This window comes from Capricornis sumatraensis, chromosome 8, assembly GCF_032405125.1.
Source record: "Capricornis sumatraensis isolate serow.1 chromosome 8, serow.2, whole genome shotgun sequence".
Taxonomy (NCBI): domain Eukaryota; kingdom Metazoa; phylum Chordata; class Mammalia; order Artiodactyla; family Bovidae; genus Capricornis; species Capricornis sumatraensis.
The window spans coordinates 95,194,658-95,210,260 of record NC_091076.1 but is presented as its reverse complement, the minus strand read 5'-3'; the positions used below and the strand labels follow the sequence as shown (position 1 = coordinate 95,210,260).

The following is a 15,603-nucleotide window of genomic DNA, read 5'->3' as shown; positions in this document are numbered from 1 at the left end:
GACCTGCTGTTTCTAACCTGTGGTCTGGTTTCTGAATCTGAAAGCTTCCACTGACTGGGGGAGACCACAGGCCCTCAGATACTGTCTGATAGCCTCCACTGTTCTCTTCTCAGTCAGTCCCTGGGCATAGGGGAGGGCTGGAGGGGGTTGGTTATAGGTAAACGGCATGGCGGGGGGGGGGGGGGGGTGGGGGGTGGGGGGCGGGGGGGGCAGGGCGGGGGGGTGGGGGGGCGGGGGGGTGGGGGGGCGGGGGGGTGGGGGGGCGGGGGGGGGCGGGGCGGGGCGGGGCGGGTAAATAGGTAAACATTTGCAAGCAGGAGGCTTGTGTGCCAGGAGTGAGCATGGAGAATAGTAAAAGTAATTCTTCAGTCTGCCCGCCCTCCTTGCCTCTCCTCCGAGTCAGCCCTTCCCCTGCCATGGGGTAGGATTTCAGGGCCTTTGGGGAGGTTTATTCACATACACTTATGTAACTGAAGCTAACGCCTGGAATCCCACTGTGATGGCTTCTTTCCTGTTCCTTAAATGTCAAAGCACAGACCCCTGACCCTGGAACGTGTGAAACCATTCACACTGGTCATCCAAGGTGAGAGAAGAAGCTCAGGAAGGAAAGGCTTGTGAGCAGGGCCGGATTCAGGGCTCATGGTTTCAGGGCTCCCACCTGGCCTTGGCGGCCAGCTTTCCTCTGAAGTTCCGGCAGAAGTCTGGGGGGCGGGGAGGGCCTGCAGGAGGAAGCCCACTGCTGCCCTTGTAAAGACAGGAGAAGGAAACAGGCTAATTCCCAGGGAAATCAAGGTGCAGGAACTTGGGACTGAAAGATTCATGTCTGCAATTTCCTGTCCTTGAAGCAGCCTTTCGGGCCTTTGAGGAAGCGCCCTCTGCCCATTTCGTGAGCCCCAGCTTCACTTGGGGGCCGCAGGTGGTGGGCTCGGAGGAGCCTTGAGGGACCTGGTGTGAAGAGGCGGGACCCAGAAGAGCACACGGCCAATGTGCTGCCTTTGGACTCAGTCATCCATCCTTAGCAAGGTGTTTCTGAGAATACTTGTTTTTCCCTTCCCCCTCCTGCCCTAAAGGAGGATAGCGGATGGGGGGTTTGGAGACCCCAATTCAACCCAAGAGGAGGGCTCATCTCGTAATAAAATTAGTGATAATAATAACTCATCAGATGTGTGTTCTTACAATGTGATGGTAACAATACGTTAGCCTGACCTGCTGCAGTCTATGGGGTCACAGAGAGTCACAACTTAGTGACTGAACACCAACAACAATCCTATGAAGTGGGTGTTACTGTCCCCAGTTTACAGGAAAGCAAACTGAGATGCAGAGATAAGGTGAGCATCTTGAGTTCAACCCCAGGAGGTTGTTCTGAGCTTTGACGGATTGGCTGGGGGTTAGGGGGGCTCCTCCCCCACAAGGATCAAGGCCAGGAGGTAGGGGAAAGGGGGTGGAGTAGAGCAGCAGTGGAGGGGAAACCTGACCCGCCTTCCTCCCCGCTCATCCCACCGTCCAGGCTCTGCTGCCTTCCTCCAGGAGACAGCCAGGTGTGGCCCAGGATCCCCGGGAGGTGCAGGGGAAGGGGGTGGCGTCTGCGCTCCTCGGGCGCTGGCCCGTCCCAGAGAGGACAGGAAGCCAGGACACCGGGGATTGTCTCTCGCAGCCGCAGCCCCAGCCCCGGGAGGAAGTTCTGCCGGGTGCTCTCCGCCGGTGCCTCCCTCGCTATATTGTTGAACAGGAAACAGGGCAGCGCGGGAGCCGGGCGGTGGAGGGAGCACCGGACGCCGAGCCCCCCGCGCGCCTACCAGGACAAGTGGAGGCGAGGCCAGCGAGCGGACACCGAGGTGCTGGGCGGACTGGGCGGGGGTGCTGATCTGGGGTGGGGAGGGGGACTGCAGGTGGCGGGGTCCTCACCCGGCAGCACCAAGCACCCTTCGCGCACCGCTCAGGAGCCGGAGCTGAGCGGTCCTGGGAGGAGCGCGGCTCGGGACGGATCTTGCCCTCGCTCGGGAGGAGGTGGGAGGCGAAGGGCTGCCCGCCGTCCTGGGACAGGAGGGGCCCAGGTGCAGGCCCCCTGCGCCGACTCAGGCGTGGGCGCCGCTGTGACTCTTGTCTGTCTCCCAAGCCGTGGACGCTAGGGCACCTCCTGGTGAAGGGTCGGTCCTCTCGCTCCAAGGACCCTCCCCGCTCCCACGATCCCTCTCCTCTTCGCTCCCCCTAGGATCGGGGAAGGAGACGAAGACCGGGTCCCCTCCCCACCCAGCCAGTGACCCAGCGCTCCGGGGAGCGTCTCTGCAGCGGGAACCCCGCTCCAAGTTTTTCCAGGCCTGGCCGAGCTGAGTTCAGAAAGGGCCTGGGGAGGACGAGGATGGGACCGGAGCGGCAGTGCCTGCAATCCGGGTGGTTCAGGATGCAAATAGCCTTGCTAGGACTGGGGACGCTCCAGCTAGACGGCAAGCGGGGTCGAGCAGTCCTGAAGCATCGCGTCCGCGGGACGCAGAGCCTCTTGGAGCCTATCCCGAGCGTGGGGGTGGGGTGCGGCAGGGGCCGGACCCTACCCTCCCTTGGCTCCACTCGTGTACCTTCCGTGCCCCTTCGGCCGCAGCCCTCCCTGGCCCTGGCCCTGCCCCTCCCTCAGGCCTTCTCCTGCTCAGGTCCCGCCTCCAAGGCCCCACCGGCCCAGGCGGATTTCTTCAGGCTCCGCCTCGCCCCTCCCAGACACCGCCGCTTCGGGAATTGAAGGCGGTCCTTCCAAGCGTCCCTCACCTTCTTTGCTCTCCTTGCCAGCTCCAGCTCCCTGAAGTCTCTCCAGCCAAGCCGTCTGAAGCCCCGCCCAAGGAGATGGCAGGGCCCTAACCTGCATCCATCCGCCGGCTCCACCCAGCCCGCCCATGGGCTCCTCGAGGCCCGCCCTGCCGACGTAAGTGAGAGGCAGGGGGTCCGGGGAAGGTGGAGAGAAGGGTGTCCTCCTTAAGCTTGGTTGGCTTAGCTCCAGTCAGCTCACGGACCCGCGTCCAGGGCGCAGTGTGCTCAGTGGCTGTTTACACTCCTTCCCCGTCGAGGAAAGTTTGAGAAAGTAGAGAAGGAGCGCTAGGCGCCCCGCGGCCAGACGCTGTGCCTTGGATCCCTCAGACTCAGAGGCCGAGCTCCCACCTGCACCTGCGGGTCGCAGGTCACCGTCGTGGGGCAGTCGGTGTGGCCGATGTAAAGGCTTGGAGGCACCAGCCTCACAGACGGGCTTCCAGTTGGGCTGTGACGCCGCTCCCCCGACACACCTGGGGCCGGGATGAGCCTGCAGGAGGGAGAGTGGGTTGTGGTGCTCACTCCGGGATAACTTTGGGGGCCCCTTGGGTACACCGCACGGACAGTCACTATCAAAGAGTGCATTCTCTAGGGGCCACTCTCATGGGGCAATATAGAGACCGCAGGGCAGGGGGCAGGCCGCAAGGGCCAAGCCTCTCTCTCTGGACGTGGAGGTGGGAGCCGGAGCGCAGGGGGCGGTGCTGGTCGGTCTGGGCGGGCGGGGCTCCGGGGTCACGTCTGTGGCTAAGCTGCTGGAGAAGAAAGAGAAACCAAGAGAACCGGTTTCCCCGGCCTTGGCAGTCGCAGCCCCTTATGCCAAGGCCCTTGGACTAAGCAGGGCAGGGACACTCCCAGAGTAGAGCGAAGCAGGGGCCGCTCCCAGAACCTGCACCCCAACTCTGTCCCCCTCGGTCGGGCCTGAGGCGCACGCGCCGGGGTGGGTGGCTGGGGTGATAGGAGCTGCCAAGGACGCGATTCCCTGAGGGCTCCTGGAAGTGTTGGGACAGGGCAGAATGGAGGTATAGGCTATTTTTCCCACTTTACAAATGCGGAAACCGAGGCCCAGTCAATTTTTATACACACGTGATGTCAACTTTATCGCGGGCTGCTGCTGCTAAGTCACTTCAGTTGTGTCTGACTCTGTGCGACCCCATAGACGGCAGCCCACCAAGCTCCATCCCTGGGATTCTCCAGGCAGGACCACTGGAGTGGGTTGCCATTTCCTTCTCCAATGCATGAAAGTGAAAAGTGAAAGTGAAGTCGCTCAGTCGTGTCCGACTCTTTGCGACCTCATGAACTGCAGCCTACCAGGTTATCGCGGGCAGTCCCCACCAACCAGCCTTAAAGCTTCCCTGGCTTTAAAGCCGGACCGTTGTTAGCCACCATCTCCCCACCGAGGGATAGAATTTTATACTCCAGGCCGCAGAATGAAAGGGCTGTCTTAATTCCATCGCTGCGTGTAAGAATTAAAACCGTAGAGATTATTTCATCCAAGCCCCGCGTTTTAGAGATAGGAAAACCGAGGCCCGAACGTACACGATTGTAGCTTCGGGACTCGAAGTCTTCGGGCTCCCCTGTGTGGAGCGCGGCCCTCTCGGCGGCCCTGACCTCCGCGCCCCTCCTTCTCGTCGCCCACAGGGACACGCGGCGGCGGCGATGGCGGCGGACGTCGAGGGGGACGTGTACGTGCTGGTGGAGCATCCCTTCGAGTACACGGGCAAGGACGGGCGCCGCGTCGCCATCCAGCCCAACGAGCGCTACCGACTGCTGCGCCGCAGCACCGAGCACTGGTGGCACGTGCGGAGCGAGCCGGGCGGCCGCCCCTTCTACCTGCCGGCGCAGTACGTGCGCGAGCTGCCGGCCCTCGGCCACCCCGCGCCCGCCCCGCCGCCGCCCGCGCCCCTCCAGGGCCCCGCAGCTCCCGAACCGCTCGCCTATGATTACCGCTTCGTGAGTGCGTCGACGCCCGCCGCACCCGACGGCGGCCCCGCCGAGCCCCGGGGCCGCGCGGGCTCCCTGTGCGGCCGAGCTCGACCGGGCGCGGCCACCCAGCGTCGAAGCCTGGCGCCTGGCTCGCCCGCCTGCCTGTACACGCGGCCCGCGGCGCCCGTGCGGCCCGCGCAGTCCTTGGACGACCTGGCCCGCACCGCCGCGCCCCCTGCCGGCCTCCTCGGGAGCGGAGGCGGCTTCAAGGCCTGCAGCGTGGCCGGCTCATGGGTGTGCCCGCGGCCCCTGGCGCGCAGCGGCTCCGAGAACGTCTACGAGGCCATCCAGGACGTGCGCGGCCCCTCGACGGAGCAGCGGGCGGAGCAGGTACGCCACTGGGAGTCGGGAGCGGGGAGACCGGGGCGGGGGTTACTCCCCCGCTCCAAGACCCCTGACGCTGGGAGACCCCCTGAGCCTTAAGTCCCGGCTCGACGGAGCAGCAGTGTCTGCCGGCTTTGACCAACACGCTCACGCCGAGCCTGACTTTGCTCAACCACGAAACCAGAGGGGTATAGGCGCACTCAAGATTTCTTATCTGCCGTTCCCAAATGCCAAAGCTCCCTGGAGCTCAAAGGGCTTCTGTAACTCAGTTAATGGCAGAATTTAACTTGAGCCGATGTGCGGCCGTGGGCAGCCTTAGTATACCCCATTTAGTGTGAATATTCAAGTTTTGCTGTAGAAGTTCAAGTAAACCCGATACGGTGCCGCCCAAGCCTTGCTGGGAGCGTTATGCCCCCTGTAGCAGGTGCGGGCCCGTTACCTTTCTAAAATCCAAACCATTCCAAAACACATCTGGAATGAAATAAGGGATGGTGGCGGAGTGCCGCCGCCGGCTCTACCTGCCTCGCGTTTCTCACATGAGCTTGGGCTTCGGAGGAGATAATGGATGTGAAAGTCAGGGGTCTGCTTCCTTTTTTTGGCTGGTTCCAACATTTTAGTTCCTTTTTTTTTTTTTAATTTCGATGGGTTTGTTTCAGAAATAAGTCCAGTTATAGTGAGGATGTTCTTTTTGCCTCCTGGTTATGTAAATTTGGGGATTTCTGAAATAATATTTAAATATTATTTTAAAAATAGGGGCACGTTTTAAAAACTCTTACAACCTCAGAATACTTTGCTGGCCCGGACTTCTTCAAGTTTAGGGACTTTTCCGGGAAAGATGTGTGTGTGGGGCGGGGAGTTGGTGCACAGGCCCCCTTCTGACATCTGCTGCGGCTGTGTAATTATGGGCAATCCACTTCCTCACTCAGAGTCTCAGTTTGCGTTTAGACCAAGAGGCTAGGGAACGGTGGAGAGATGACTCCTGAAACTTGTGAGTCTCTGATTTCCTTTTTTGGACCCAATATGATTATGATAAATATTGATGCCTGCCACGTGCGGAGACTGAGTCTGGGATGCCCAGAGGAAGGACGCACCGTCCCCTTCTGCGAGGCCCCGGGTCCTCACTCCTGGTCTTCTTATGGCGCAGTGTTCAGGATTTGAGGCTATAGAGACTCGAATTTGACTCTGCTGGATCACCTGCCAGCTGCTAAACGAGTCACTTCACTACCCCCGCCCTCCTGTATACACGCAGAACAATAGCAAAGGATTCGAGTTGTTGAGAGCCTTAAAAGAGGTGAAGCGTGGAAGTGCTTGACACGTAGTAGGCGGTCTGCCAAGACTGGCTGAGGGCCCGCTCCACCTTCGCTAGTTTTTGCAAGGGGCAACCCGCCCTCTGGTGGCCACAATGGAGAACAACGTGCGGCGGGCAAGGAAAGAGATCGAGGACCCTGAGAGGAGAGAGCTGGGGAGGTGGAGGGTGATGGAGCCAAACCCTTCCGTCAAGCGCCTCTGCCAGCCCACCATCTATCTATTCCATCTTCTCTGGAATGGCTGCACGCCTGCTCTCCTTGCCCTCGGCGCCGCTCCGTTTCTTCGGCAGGCTCTCGCGCCTCTCCACACTCTTTGTCCTTGTGATGGTGGGAATGTCTGTTTGGCTGTTGGAGGTGCACTCCCTTCTGGAGGTGGGGGACTGGCCTTGCTCTCTGAACCCCAGCTCCTGGCATCGAGCCTGGGCCAGAGCCTTAAGGAATGTGCTGAGGAGGGACAAGGAGAGGCAGCTCCCTTAACCATGAACCCAGGCTCTGCAAGTCTGCCCAAGGGGCATCACAGCAGAGCCCAGGACCACAGTGGGAGAAGACCTCCCGCCCAGACCCCAGTGCCTCCTGAGCTCAAAGAAAAATCCCAGCAGCCAGCGTCTCCGCCTCGAGCCTCCAGCTTCTGCAGCTGCAGTGGTGTGTTAGGAGTAGGTGGACATAGATGATCAGCGTAGGGGGTAGGGCTTGTACAGGGAGGAACTGAGGTGTCTGCCGGAGACCTGGGTTTCCACCGAGATTCTCTGCTCATTCGCAGCTCTGGCCCTAATTCACTGTGTGACCTCAACAAGTCACTTAGCATCTCTGGTCCTGTTTCCTCCCTTGAGTAATGGGAATAAGGCCACGCTCCCTGTGGCCATGTTTTATTTGAGTGTCAGCTGTCAGCCTCCCTTGACACTCCATCCAGGACAAACTCCAGAGGAGGGGAGTTGGTTCCTTCCTGGGAAGGAGGTCCCACCCTGCTCTCTGTTCCGCAGCGCTTAGAGAAGGAGTTTCCTGAAACGTGAGCCTGCCTGTAATCTCCTTGGAGGAGAAAGTTCCCACCTTTCCCCCTCCATTCACTAAGTGTGAATTGATGGAACACCTGCCAAGCACCAGGTGAGCCTTTGGATCTAAAGGCGACTGAGGCACGGCTCCAGCTCTGGGGGGCTCACTGTCTGGCTTGGGAGACTGGCAGGAGGGAACAGATCTTCAGTGTGGGGCACAGGCCGTCTGTGATGGAGCTACTCGAGGTGCTGAGATGCGTGGGCAGAGGCGAGGTGCAAGAAGGTGTGGCACCTTTGGGACCTTACAGGTGGGGCTCAGGGATGAGAGTGTGGGGTCGGGAGTGGATGGTGTCTTGCTGAGCAGGGACTCATGGGCTCTCGGCAGGAATTTGGGCTTTATTGTGCAGCTGTTGGAAGGCTCTCAGCAGAGAGGGGAAGGGGATTGAGGGAAGACCCCTGCAGCTGGGCCTTGGAGAATGATGAGGACCTTCGCGGTCTCCCAGGCACGCAGTGGTGGCGGGAGATTTGGGAGGTAGGCTGGGTGGGACCTGGTGGCCAATGGGCTGAGGGGGTGAGGAGGATATCAGGAGGAGCTCGCCTCCCAGCGTGCCTTCTGGCACTGGCAGTGGTGCTGTTTGCGGCCTGGATACTGGGGAGGAGGTGGTGGAGGAAAGAGGCGATGCCCACTCTGTCCGTGCCTGGCTCCAGTCCGGGACAGCTAGGACTGCTGCCCAGGAGGAGGCCCTCGGCGTGCGATAGTGGAGTGATGGGGGTGGACAAGAGCGCCTGAGACAGTCCTGGGGCCACTGCATTCGAGACAGCCCTGGGGCTACAGCGTTTGGGTGATAGAGGGAGGAGAGAGGAGCGAAAGAGGAAAGGTCAGGGAACAAGAAGGGAAAGCAGCAGAGCACTGGTCCAAAAGCCAAGGAGCGTCCAGAAGAAAAGAGAAAGTGAGATAAAGGTCACTGGGCTTTATCGGAAGCGGCCACCAGAAGGTCAGTGGCTACCTTATCAGGAGCTGGTCCAGGGGTTGCTGAAGGCAGAAAGCAAAGAGTCAGAGGAATGAAGGCTGAGGACACAGGTGCAGAGCGTAGACAATTCTCAGAAGCTAGGCAGAGAGGGGAGACCCTGTGTGGCCAGATGTGGGTGTAAATCTTGGGTGGGGGCTCCCCAGAATCTCCTGAGAGGGGCAGGAAGACAGGGAGGCAGAGGATGGCGAGGAGGTAGTTGAAGAGATTCCATGCCAGGAGGAAGAAGTGAGGAGCAGAGGCTGGGAGCAAGGGGGGAGGAGAAGGGGGAGAGGGAGGAGGAGGGGGAGGGGAGGAGGGGGAGCGGAGGAGGGGGAGGGCTGTGTGGGTGGAGGTGACGTGGGGTCATCAGAGCAGGTGGGGACAGTGTCCAATAGGTGGACCATCGGGCAAGGGGAGAGGGTGGTGAGGAGGGCAGGATGATCGGCAGAGGCAGGCACTGGCGCCCCTAGAAGCGAGAAGCCTCTACCACATGGGGCATTTCACCAGTCACCCAGCTAGGCTAGCACGTAGTAAGCGCGTGCTGTGGGTTGGCCACTGGGACGCACAGCCTGGGAAGACGCAACAGCCCCTGTCTCAAAGGGGCTGACAGTTCCACGAGCTCTCACCCATCCTGTGAGCTCTCACCCTCCCATTGCTCACTTTGGCAGCACGTAAATCCAAATTGGAACAATACGGAGGGGATTAGCATGGCCCCTGAGCAAGGATGACACAGAAGTTCGTGAAGTGTTCCATATTTTTAAAAAACAACAACTCATATTCCCAGTGGCTCGGAAGGCAGGCCTGGGCACACCCCACACTTGCCCAGAGTACAGACAGAGTTTCAAAGAGGTTTAGAGGCTGACCAAAGGTCACACAGCCAGGAGCAGGCGGTGTCAAGACCAGATGCATTCCTCCAGGCCCCAAAGCCCACGCTGACTCCCAGGCTGAGTCTCAGCCAGGCGGCTTTCAGGCCTGGCCGCCCCGTTCCCCTCAGCAAGGACAGTACAAGCCCAAGGCAAACAGGTATTCACCTTTCAGAGTGCCCGGTATGTGCCCAGCCGTGTCATGGGCACTGGGGCAGAGAGGAGGCAGGAATTCTCTGCGCCTGATGGTGAGGTGGGAGAATGAGATGTCCCAGGAGAGGGTAGAGGGCCTTCCCTGGTGGCTCAGTGATAAGGGACCCACCTGCCAATGCAGGAGACACGTTCAATTCCTGGTCCAGGAGGATTCCCTGGAGAAGGAAATGGCAACCTGCTCCAGTGTTCTTGCCTGGGAAATCCCATGGACAGAGGAGCCTGGCGGGCTGCAGTCCATGGGGTCGGACACAATCGGTAACTAAACAATAATAACCGGAGAGAGGTAGAAGCACCCCTTCCGAGGAGGGAGAGGTGGCGGGGAGGAAAGTGCAGGACTCTCCCGCTCCTCCCCGCCCCCACCCGCCACATGCTGCCAGGAGGCAGTCTGGGAACCCAGGGAAGCCGCGTGAGGAAGGGGCCTCTGTGACTCCTCCCCAGAGACTGCAGGGCCCACCCCTGGCCCAGGGGCCGTTCGGCCCCGGGGACTTCAGGGTGTGGTCACCACCGCGCCCTAGAACAACTCAGAGGTGGGAAGGGCCGGGCCGGCCACCTGGACTGGAGCCCGCCCCTGCCGCCGGGCATTGGCCACTGGGAGGAAGGGGTCACAGCGTCCGCAGTGTCTTAGGCAAACGGCCCAGGAGGCACTGCACCTGAGCAGCTTCCAGACGGCTAGGAGCCCCCGGGCGCTCCTTCCTCCTCCTCGCCAGACCGGTGAGTGACCAGGAAATGTGCCCTGGAGTCGGGACCCTGGGAGAGGAGGGGCATGCCCGCGGTTTTCCCACACCCTTCTGCGTCCCCTCCCGATCATTCCGTCAGCCCACCCCAGAAGAGAACCCACCTGGTGACCCCTGCTGCCACGGGCCCTGCCCTCCCCTCTGGATCCCGGCCCCGCACTCCGTGGGACAGACTCCAAGGGCAGCCCCAGGGAGCTGTGACCGAGATGAGGGAACTGGCCTTGGGCAGACCCAGCGGGATCCCCCTTTGGGACCAGCTGGCGGGAGGGGGGCTTCTGTAAAGGAGGGGGTGGTCAGAACAGAAGAGCGGAGGCCAAGTAGAGGGACTCACGTGTCCGCTTGTCCGCCCTCCCTTCTAACAGCTCTCCCCACTGCCCAGTTAGGATAGCTCTCCTAGAGTGGCCCAGCTGGTTTCTTTACACCTGGCCTGAACTCACCCTCCCCGTGACTCACCTGCAGCCCCAAGCTGACCCGAGGGCCCCACTGCCCAGCCTATGACCTGGTTTCTGAAAGAGTATGTCCTAGGGGACGCCCCCTCCCATGCTTACCCACATTGCTGGCCGCTGAGAGCCCTCCCTGCCCACTGTTCCCAAGGTAGAAAGGCACAGCCTCCAGCCCTGCAGGCTACTGTCACTGAGTGGTCCCCCCACCCCTACCCCCACCCCCAGCCTGGGTCTCACCTGGCTCGCTTCAGCCCCCAGGCTTCCTGAGACAATCCCCTGGCAAGCCCACCAGCCTCCCCACTTCCTCCCTGAGCTCCGCAGCTTGCTTCGCCCTATTTCTATTTGCTCTGTTCTTCCTGGAGCTGTCGATCCTATAGTGGGAGACGATGGGCAGTGGTACCAAATGCCAGCCCTCATGGCCGGTCAGTGTCACGTCCTGGGCACAGGAAAGCCCATGATCATGACGGGGTACCCGATGATCAGAACACAGTCACTGTTCCATGGCAGAGTGTTGGGGCGATTTGGAGCTGGATCTAGGTGGGGCTTCCCTGATGGCTCAGATGGTAAAGAATCTGCCTGCAGTGCTGGAGACCGGGATTCATTCCCTGGGTTGGGAAGATCCCCTGGAGAAGGGAATGGCTACTCCAGTATTCTTGCCTAGAGAATTCCATGGACAGAGGAGCCTGGTGAGCTACGGCACATGGGGTCGCAAAGAGTCGGACAAGACTGAGCGACTAACACTTTCACTAGGTGGAGCAGTGAGGGGACACTTGATGTTGCTTGGTGTCCAGTGAAATGGGGCTGCTAGGGCTGGGCCCCGGGGAGGGGTGCTTGCTCAAATTCAGAGACTCTGTTTCCAAACTGAGGAAAGATTGTGGTGTTGGGGGATTTCCAGAGCTGCTGCCTTGGTAAGGTGAGGCCTGCAGGGCCCTCTGTCCAGCCCCAGCTCTGGGCTCCATGCCGCCGCCCTGCATCTCTCCTTCCCCTGCCTGGAGGTCCGCAGCGAGCATGAAGGGGAGCAGGTCAGGGGCATGTGCCTAGGCTTCACGTCTGTCCTAGAGGCTGCAGGCACTTGGGCCCGAGAGGGGCCTGCCTCCAATCCTGCCAGCCATCTTCCTTCCTCATTATGCAACTGGAGGATCGTTGCCTGGTCTGAATTTGCAAATTACTGTTTCCCCGATGATGGCTTCCCCGGTGGCTCAGCGTAAAGAATCCACCTGCAGCCATAGCAGACATGGATTCAACCCCTGGGTGGGGAAGATCCCCTGGAGAAGGGAAAGGCTGCCCACTCCAGTATTCTGGCCTGGAGAATGCCATGGACTCTATAGTCCATGGGGTCACAAAGAGTCACACGCGTTGAGTGACTTTCACTTTCCCTTCCCATTCTGCCTGGAGAATCCCATGGACAGAGGACCCTGGAGGGCTACAGTCCGTGGGACTGCAGAGTCAGACACGACTGAAGCAAGGGAGCACGCACGTTCCCCCTATAAAGATAGTTTGTGTGAGTGTGTTTAGTTGCTCAGTCGTGTCCGACTCTTTGTGACTCCATGGACTATAGCCCACCAGGCTCCTCTGTCCATGGAGTTTCTCTAGGCAAGAATACTGGGGTGGGTTGCCATACCCCCCTTCAGGGGATCTTCCCCACCCAGGGATAAAACCCAGGTCTCCCTCATTGTAGGCAGATTCTTTACCATCTGAGCCACCAGGAAAGCCCATAAAGATAGTTTAACCCCATTACAAACATTTGGATAATGGGGGGGATTTAAATCTAATGATTCGGGGTTTTGGTTTCTCTCCATCCATTCTGCTTTCCTAGGCTTACATGTTGGGGAGTTTTACAGACATAGGGTTGTCCCAGTGTATGCTGACATTTATGATGCACTTTTGCGCTTCCACATCTCTTGATTCAGTAAAAAGCAGGTAATGCTACCAGGCACTGGAAACAATGAAAAATCAGAGGTGGTCCTGCCTGAAGGTAGCTTACATTCCAGAAGGAGCGACTGACAAATAAATGACAGTTACACTATTCTGTGGTGAATTCCAATGCAGGGTGCTATGGGGCACACGTGCAAGGAGCACACCCGCCTCCATCCCACATCTCTCAGGCGAGAGGGAAATCTACAATACTGTCCAGGGAGGTGATCTCAGAGGTGAACTCTAACGGCATCTACAATTCAGCCTCCTGAGAAACCTTCTGGACCTGGTGCTTTGTCAGTGGCAGATTTTATTTATTAATTTTGCTCATCAATGGTAATTAGTCTTTTTAGGTTTTCCACTGGTTCGCTAATTTTGGCCATGTCATTTTTTAATTTATTTTTGGCAGTTTTTTATTTTTCCAGGGAAGTGTTCCTTTTTTCTAGATTTGTAAAAGCTCCACTTTTGTGATGGATTTCCTTCTGGCCTAGGAAACAATTTTTTAAGTTTTCAAAGACAGAGAAAACCTGTACATTTTCTTTGTTTCTTTGGTTGCATCAGATCTTCATTGCGTCCTGTAGGATCTTGGCGGCACACAAACTCTCTAGTCGTGCCTTGCGGGCTTAGTTGCTCACTGCCTGTGGGATCTTCCTGGACCAGGGATCAAACCTATGTCCCCTGCATTGACAGATGGATTCTTAACCAATGGGCCACCTAAGGAAGTCCCTGTATATTTTCTATACAAATATTTTTGTATACTTAAGGGATGTAAGGTTCCATATGTATCAAATCAAGTTTATTGATTATTCAAATACAGTTTCTTTATATGCTTCTTTTCTTCTTTTGTTCTGATTCTGATAGAGGTTTATTAAATCTCCGTCTCAGATTCTCTCTATAAAGTGCTTCATGAACTTTTTTAAAAAAAGATTTATTTATTCATTTATTTTTATTTTTGGTTGTACTGGGTCTTCCTTGCTGCGCACAGGCTTTCTCTAGTGATGAGTGGAGGCTACTCTTCATTGTGGTGCACTGGCTTCCCACAGTGGGGGCTTCTCTTGTTTGCGGTGCATGGGCTATAGAGAGTGGGCTCAGTAGTTATGGCGCGTGGGCTTAGTTGCTCCGCGGCACGTGGGATCTTCCCAGACCAGGGATCAAACCCATGTCCCCTGCATTGGCAGGGGGATTCTTAACCACTGGACCACCAGAGAAGCCCTTTTCTCGTACTTGTAATAGTTTTTCACTTTTTCTATTTAACTATAATGCTATTGGGAGCATGCAGATTTTGACTGTCCTGTCATCACAAACTGTGCCTTTGTATCAGTATGTTATATCCCTTTTTATCTTGCTTAGTGCCTGTTGCTCAGTAGCTCAGCTGTGTCTGACTCTTTGCAGCCCCATATACTGCAGCGCACCAGTCTTGCCAGTCCATCACCATCTCCCAGAGCTTGCTCATCACTAAGTCGGTGATGCCATCCAAACATCTCATCCTCTGTCATCCCCTTCTCCTCCTGTCTTCAATCTTTCCCAGCATCAGGGTCTTTTCTAATGAGTCAGATCTTCGCACCAGGTGGCCAAAGTATTTGAACTTCAGCTTCAGCATCAGTCCTTCCAATGAATATTCAGGATTGATTTCCTTTAGGATTGACTGATTTGATCTTGCAGTCCAAGGGACTCTCAACTGCAAAGTCGCTTCAGTCATGTCCGACTCTGTGCGAGCCCATAGACGGCAGCCCACCAGGCTCCCCCGTCCCTGGGACTCTCTAGGCAAGAACACTGGAGTGGGTTACTATTTCCTTCTCCAGTGCGTGAAAGTGAAAAGTGAAAGTGAAGTCGCTCAGTGGGGTCCGACTCTTAGCGACCCCATGGACTGCAGCCCACCAGGCTCCTCTGTCCCTGGGATTCTCCAGGCAAGAGTACTGGAGTGGGGTGCCATTGCCATTGCCATTGCCTCTCTCAAGAGTTTTCTCTAATACCACAGTTCAGAAGCATCAATTCTTCAACACTCAGCCTTCTTTAAAATAATAGTAATAATAATAATGGTTGAAAATAAAGGACACAGAGAGATACCAGCAAGTGAAAGGGTTAAAATAAAATGAAATAAAAAGGAAGCATGACCATATTAATAACAGAAAGGTAGAATTTCAGGTTTAAGCTTTTCACTTGCTTGTATCTCTCTGTGTACTATTATTTTCAACCATTATCATTTTTTTATTAAAAAAAAAGCATATTTCTTGTGTGTATCATATCACTGCTTTTTACACCCAAGCTGTCTCTTAATGGGATAATTCAGTCTGTTCACATTTCATTTAACAGTTGGTACACTGTCCTTGATTTTGTTACTAGTGGTTTATGTCACATTTATTGGTTTACCTTGTGGCATTCTTTCCCCCTTCGATGAGGTTGCTATTGATTCCCTTTTTTCTCCTTCTGTTAATCTCTTGTCCTTCGGTACTTTCCCCATCATTAGTGGCTTCTGCTTTTCCCTCCAGTTCCTAATCCAATGTGTTCTGGAGCGTGTGTGTGATGAGGATTCTTTTTCTCAGCGACGCATCTGGAACTCACAGAGCCCTGCCAGTCTGTAGACTCGGATCTGCTTTTCAGCTTAGGGAAATCTACTTGTTAAAGTGACTCTTGCTTCTTTTCCTTTTTCTTTTGCATGTTGGCTCTCCTGGCTGAATCTCCCAGTTTCTTATCTTCTCCCTCTTTACTTCCATCTCTATGTGCTTTTGCTCTGAGGTTTGAGATCTTTTTTCTGCTTGATCTCCCAGGTCACACATTTGAATATCAAGAGTAACTATCTTCTCCTCCAATTAGTAGTACAACAGTATATTTATTTTAAAGTTCTAAAGCAGTCCTTTTCTTCTTCTTTTGTGCCTTACTTGAATCTCAGAGAGTTTTTTCTTCTTCTTGTTCACATGGTAATTATATTTTCCAGCCCTCTATCTTGCCAATAGCCTCAAGGTATGGGTTTTTTCTTTTAAACTAGGTTATATACTTACGTGTTTTTTTTTTAATCTAAGCATTAAAAAG

General features: G+C 56.5%; 1 protein-coding gene and 1 non-coding gene across 2 annotated transcripts in view; both read left to right on the top strand.

Moving 5' to 3' along the window:
• The first annotated feature begins 1,744 nt into the window (after positions 1–1,744).
• ARHGAP27 (Rho GTPase activating protein 27) overlaps positions 1,745–15,603 on the top strand; it is a 36,662-nt gene continuing 22,803 nt past the window's right edge. The window contains exons 1-3 of the mRNA XM_068978484.1: positions 1,745–1,835; positions 2,779–2,911; positions 4,432–5,106. Of these exons, the coding sequence (XP_068834585.1) occupies positions 4,450–5,106 (657 nt within the window). The 5' untranslated portion in view covers positions 1,745–1,835; positions 2,779–2,911; positions 4,432–4,449. The remainder of the gene's footprint in view (positions 1,836–2,778; positions 2,912–4,431; positions 5,107–15,603) is intronic.
• LOC138084836 (U6 spliceosomal RNA) lies at positions 9,059–9,165 on the top strand. Its single transcript, XR_011145244.1, has one exon. It is a non-coding gene; the product is annotated as a U6 spliceosomal RNA (small nuclear RNA).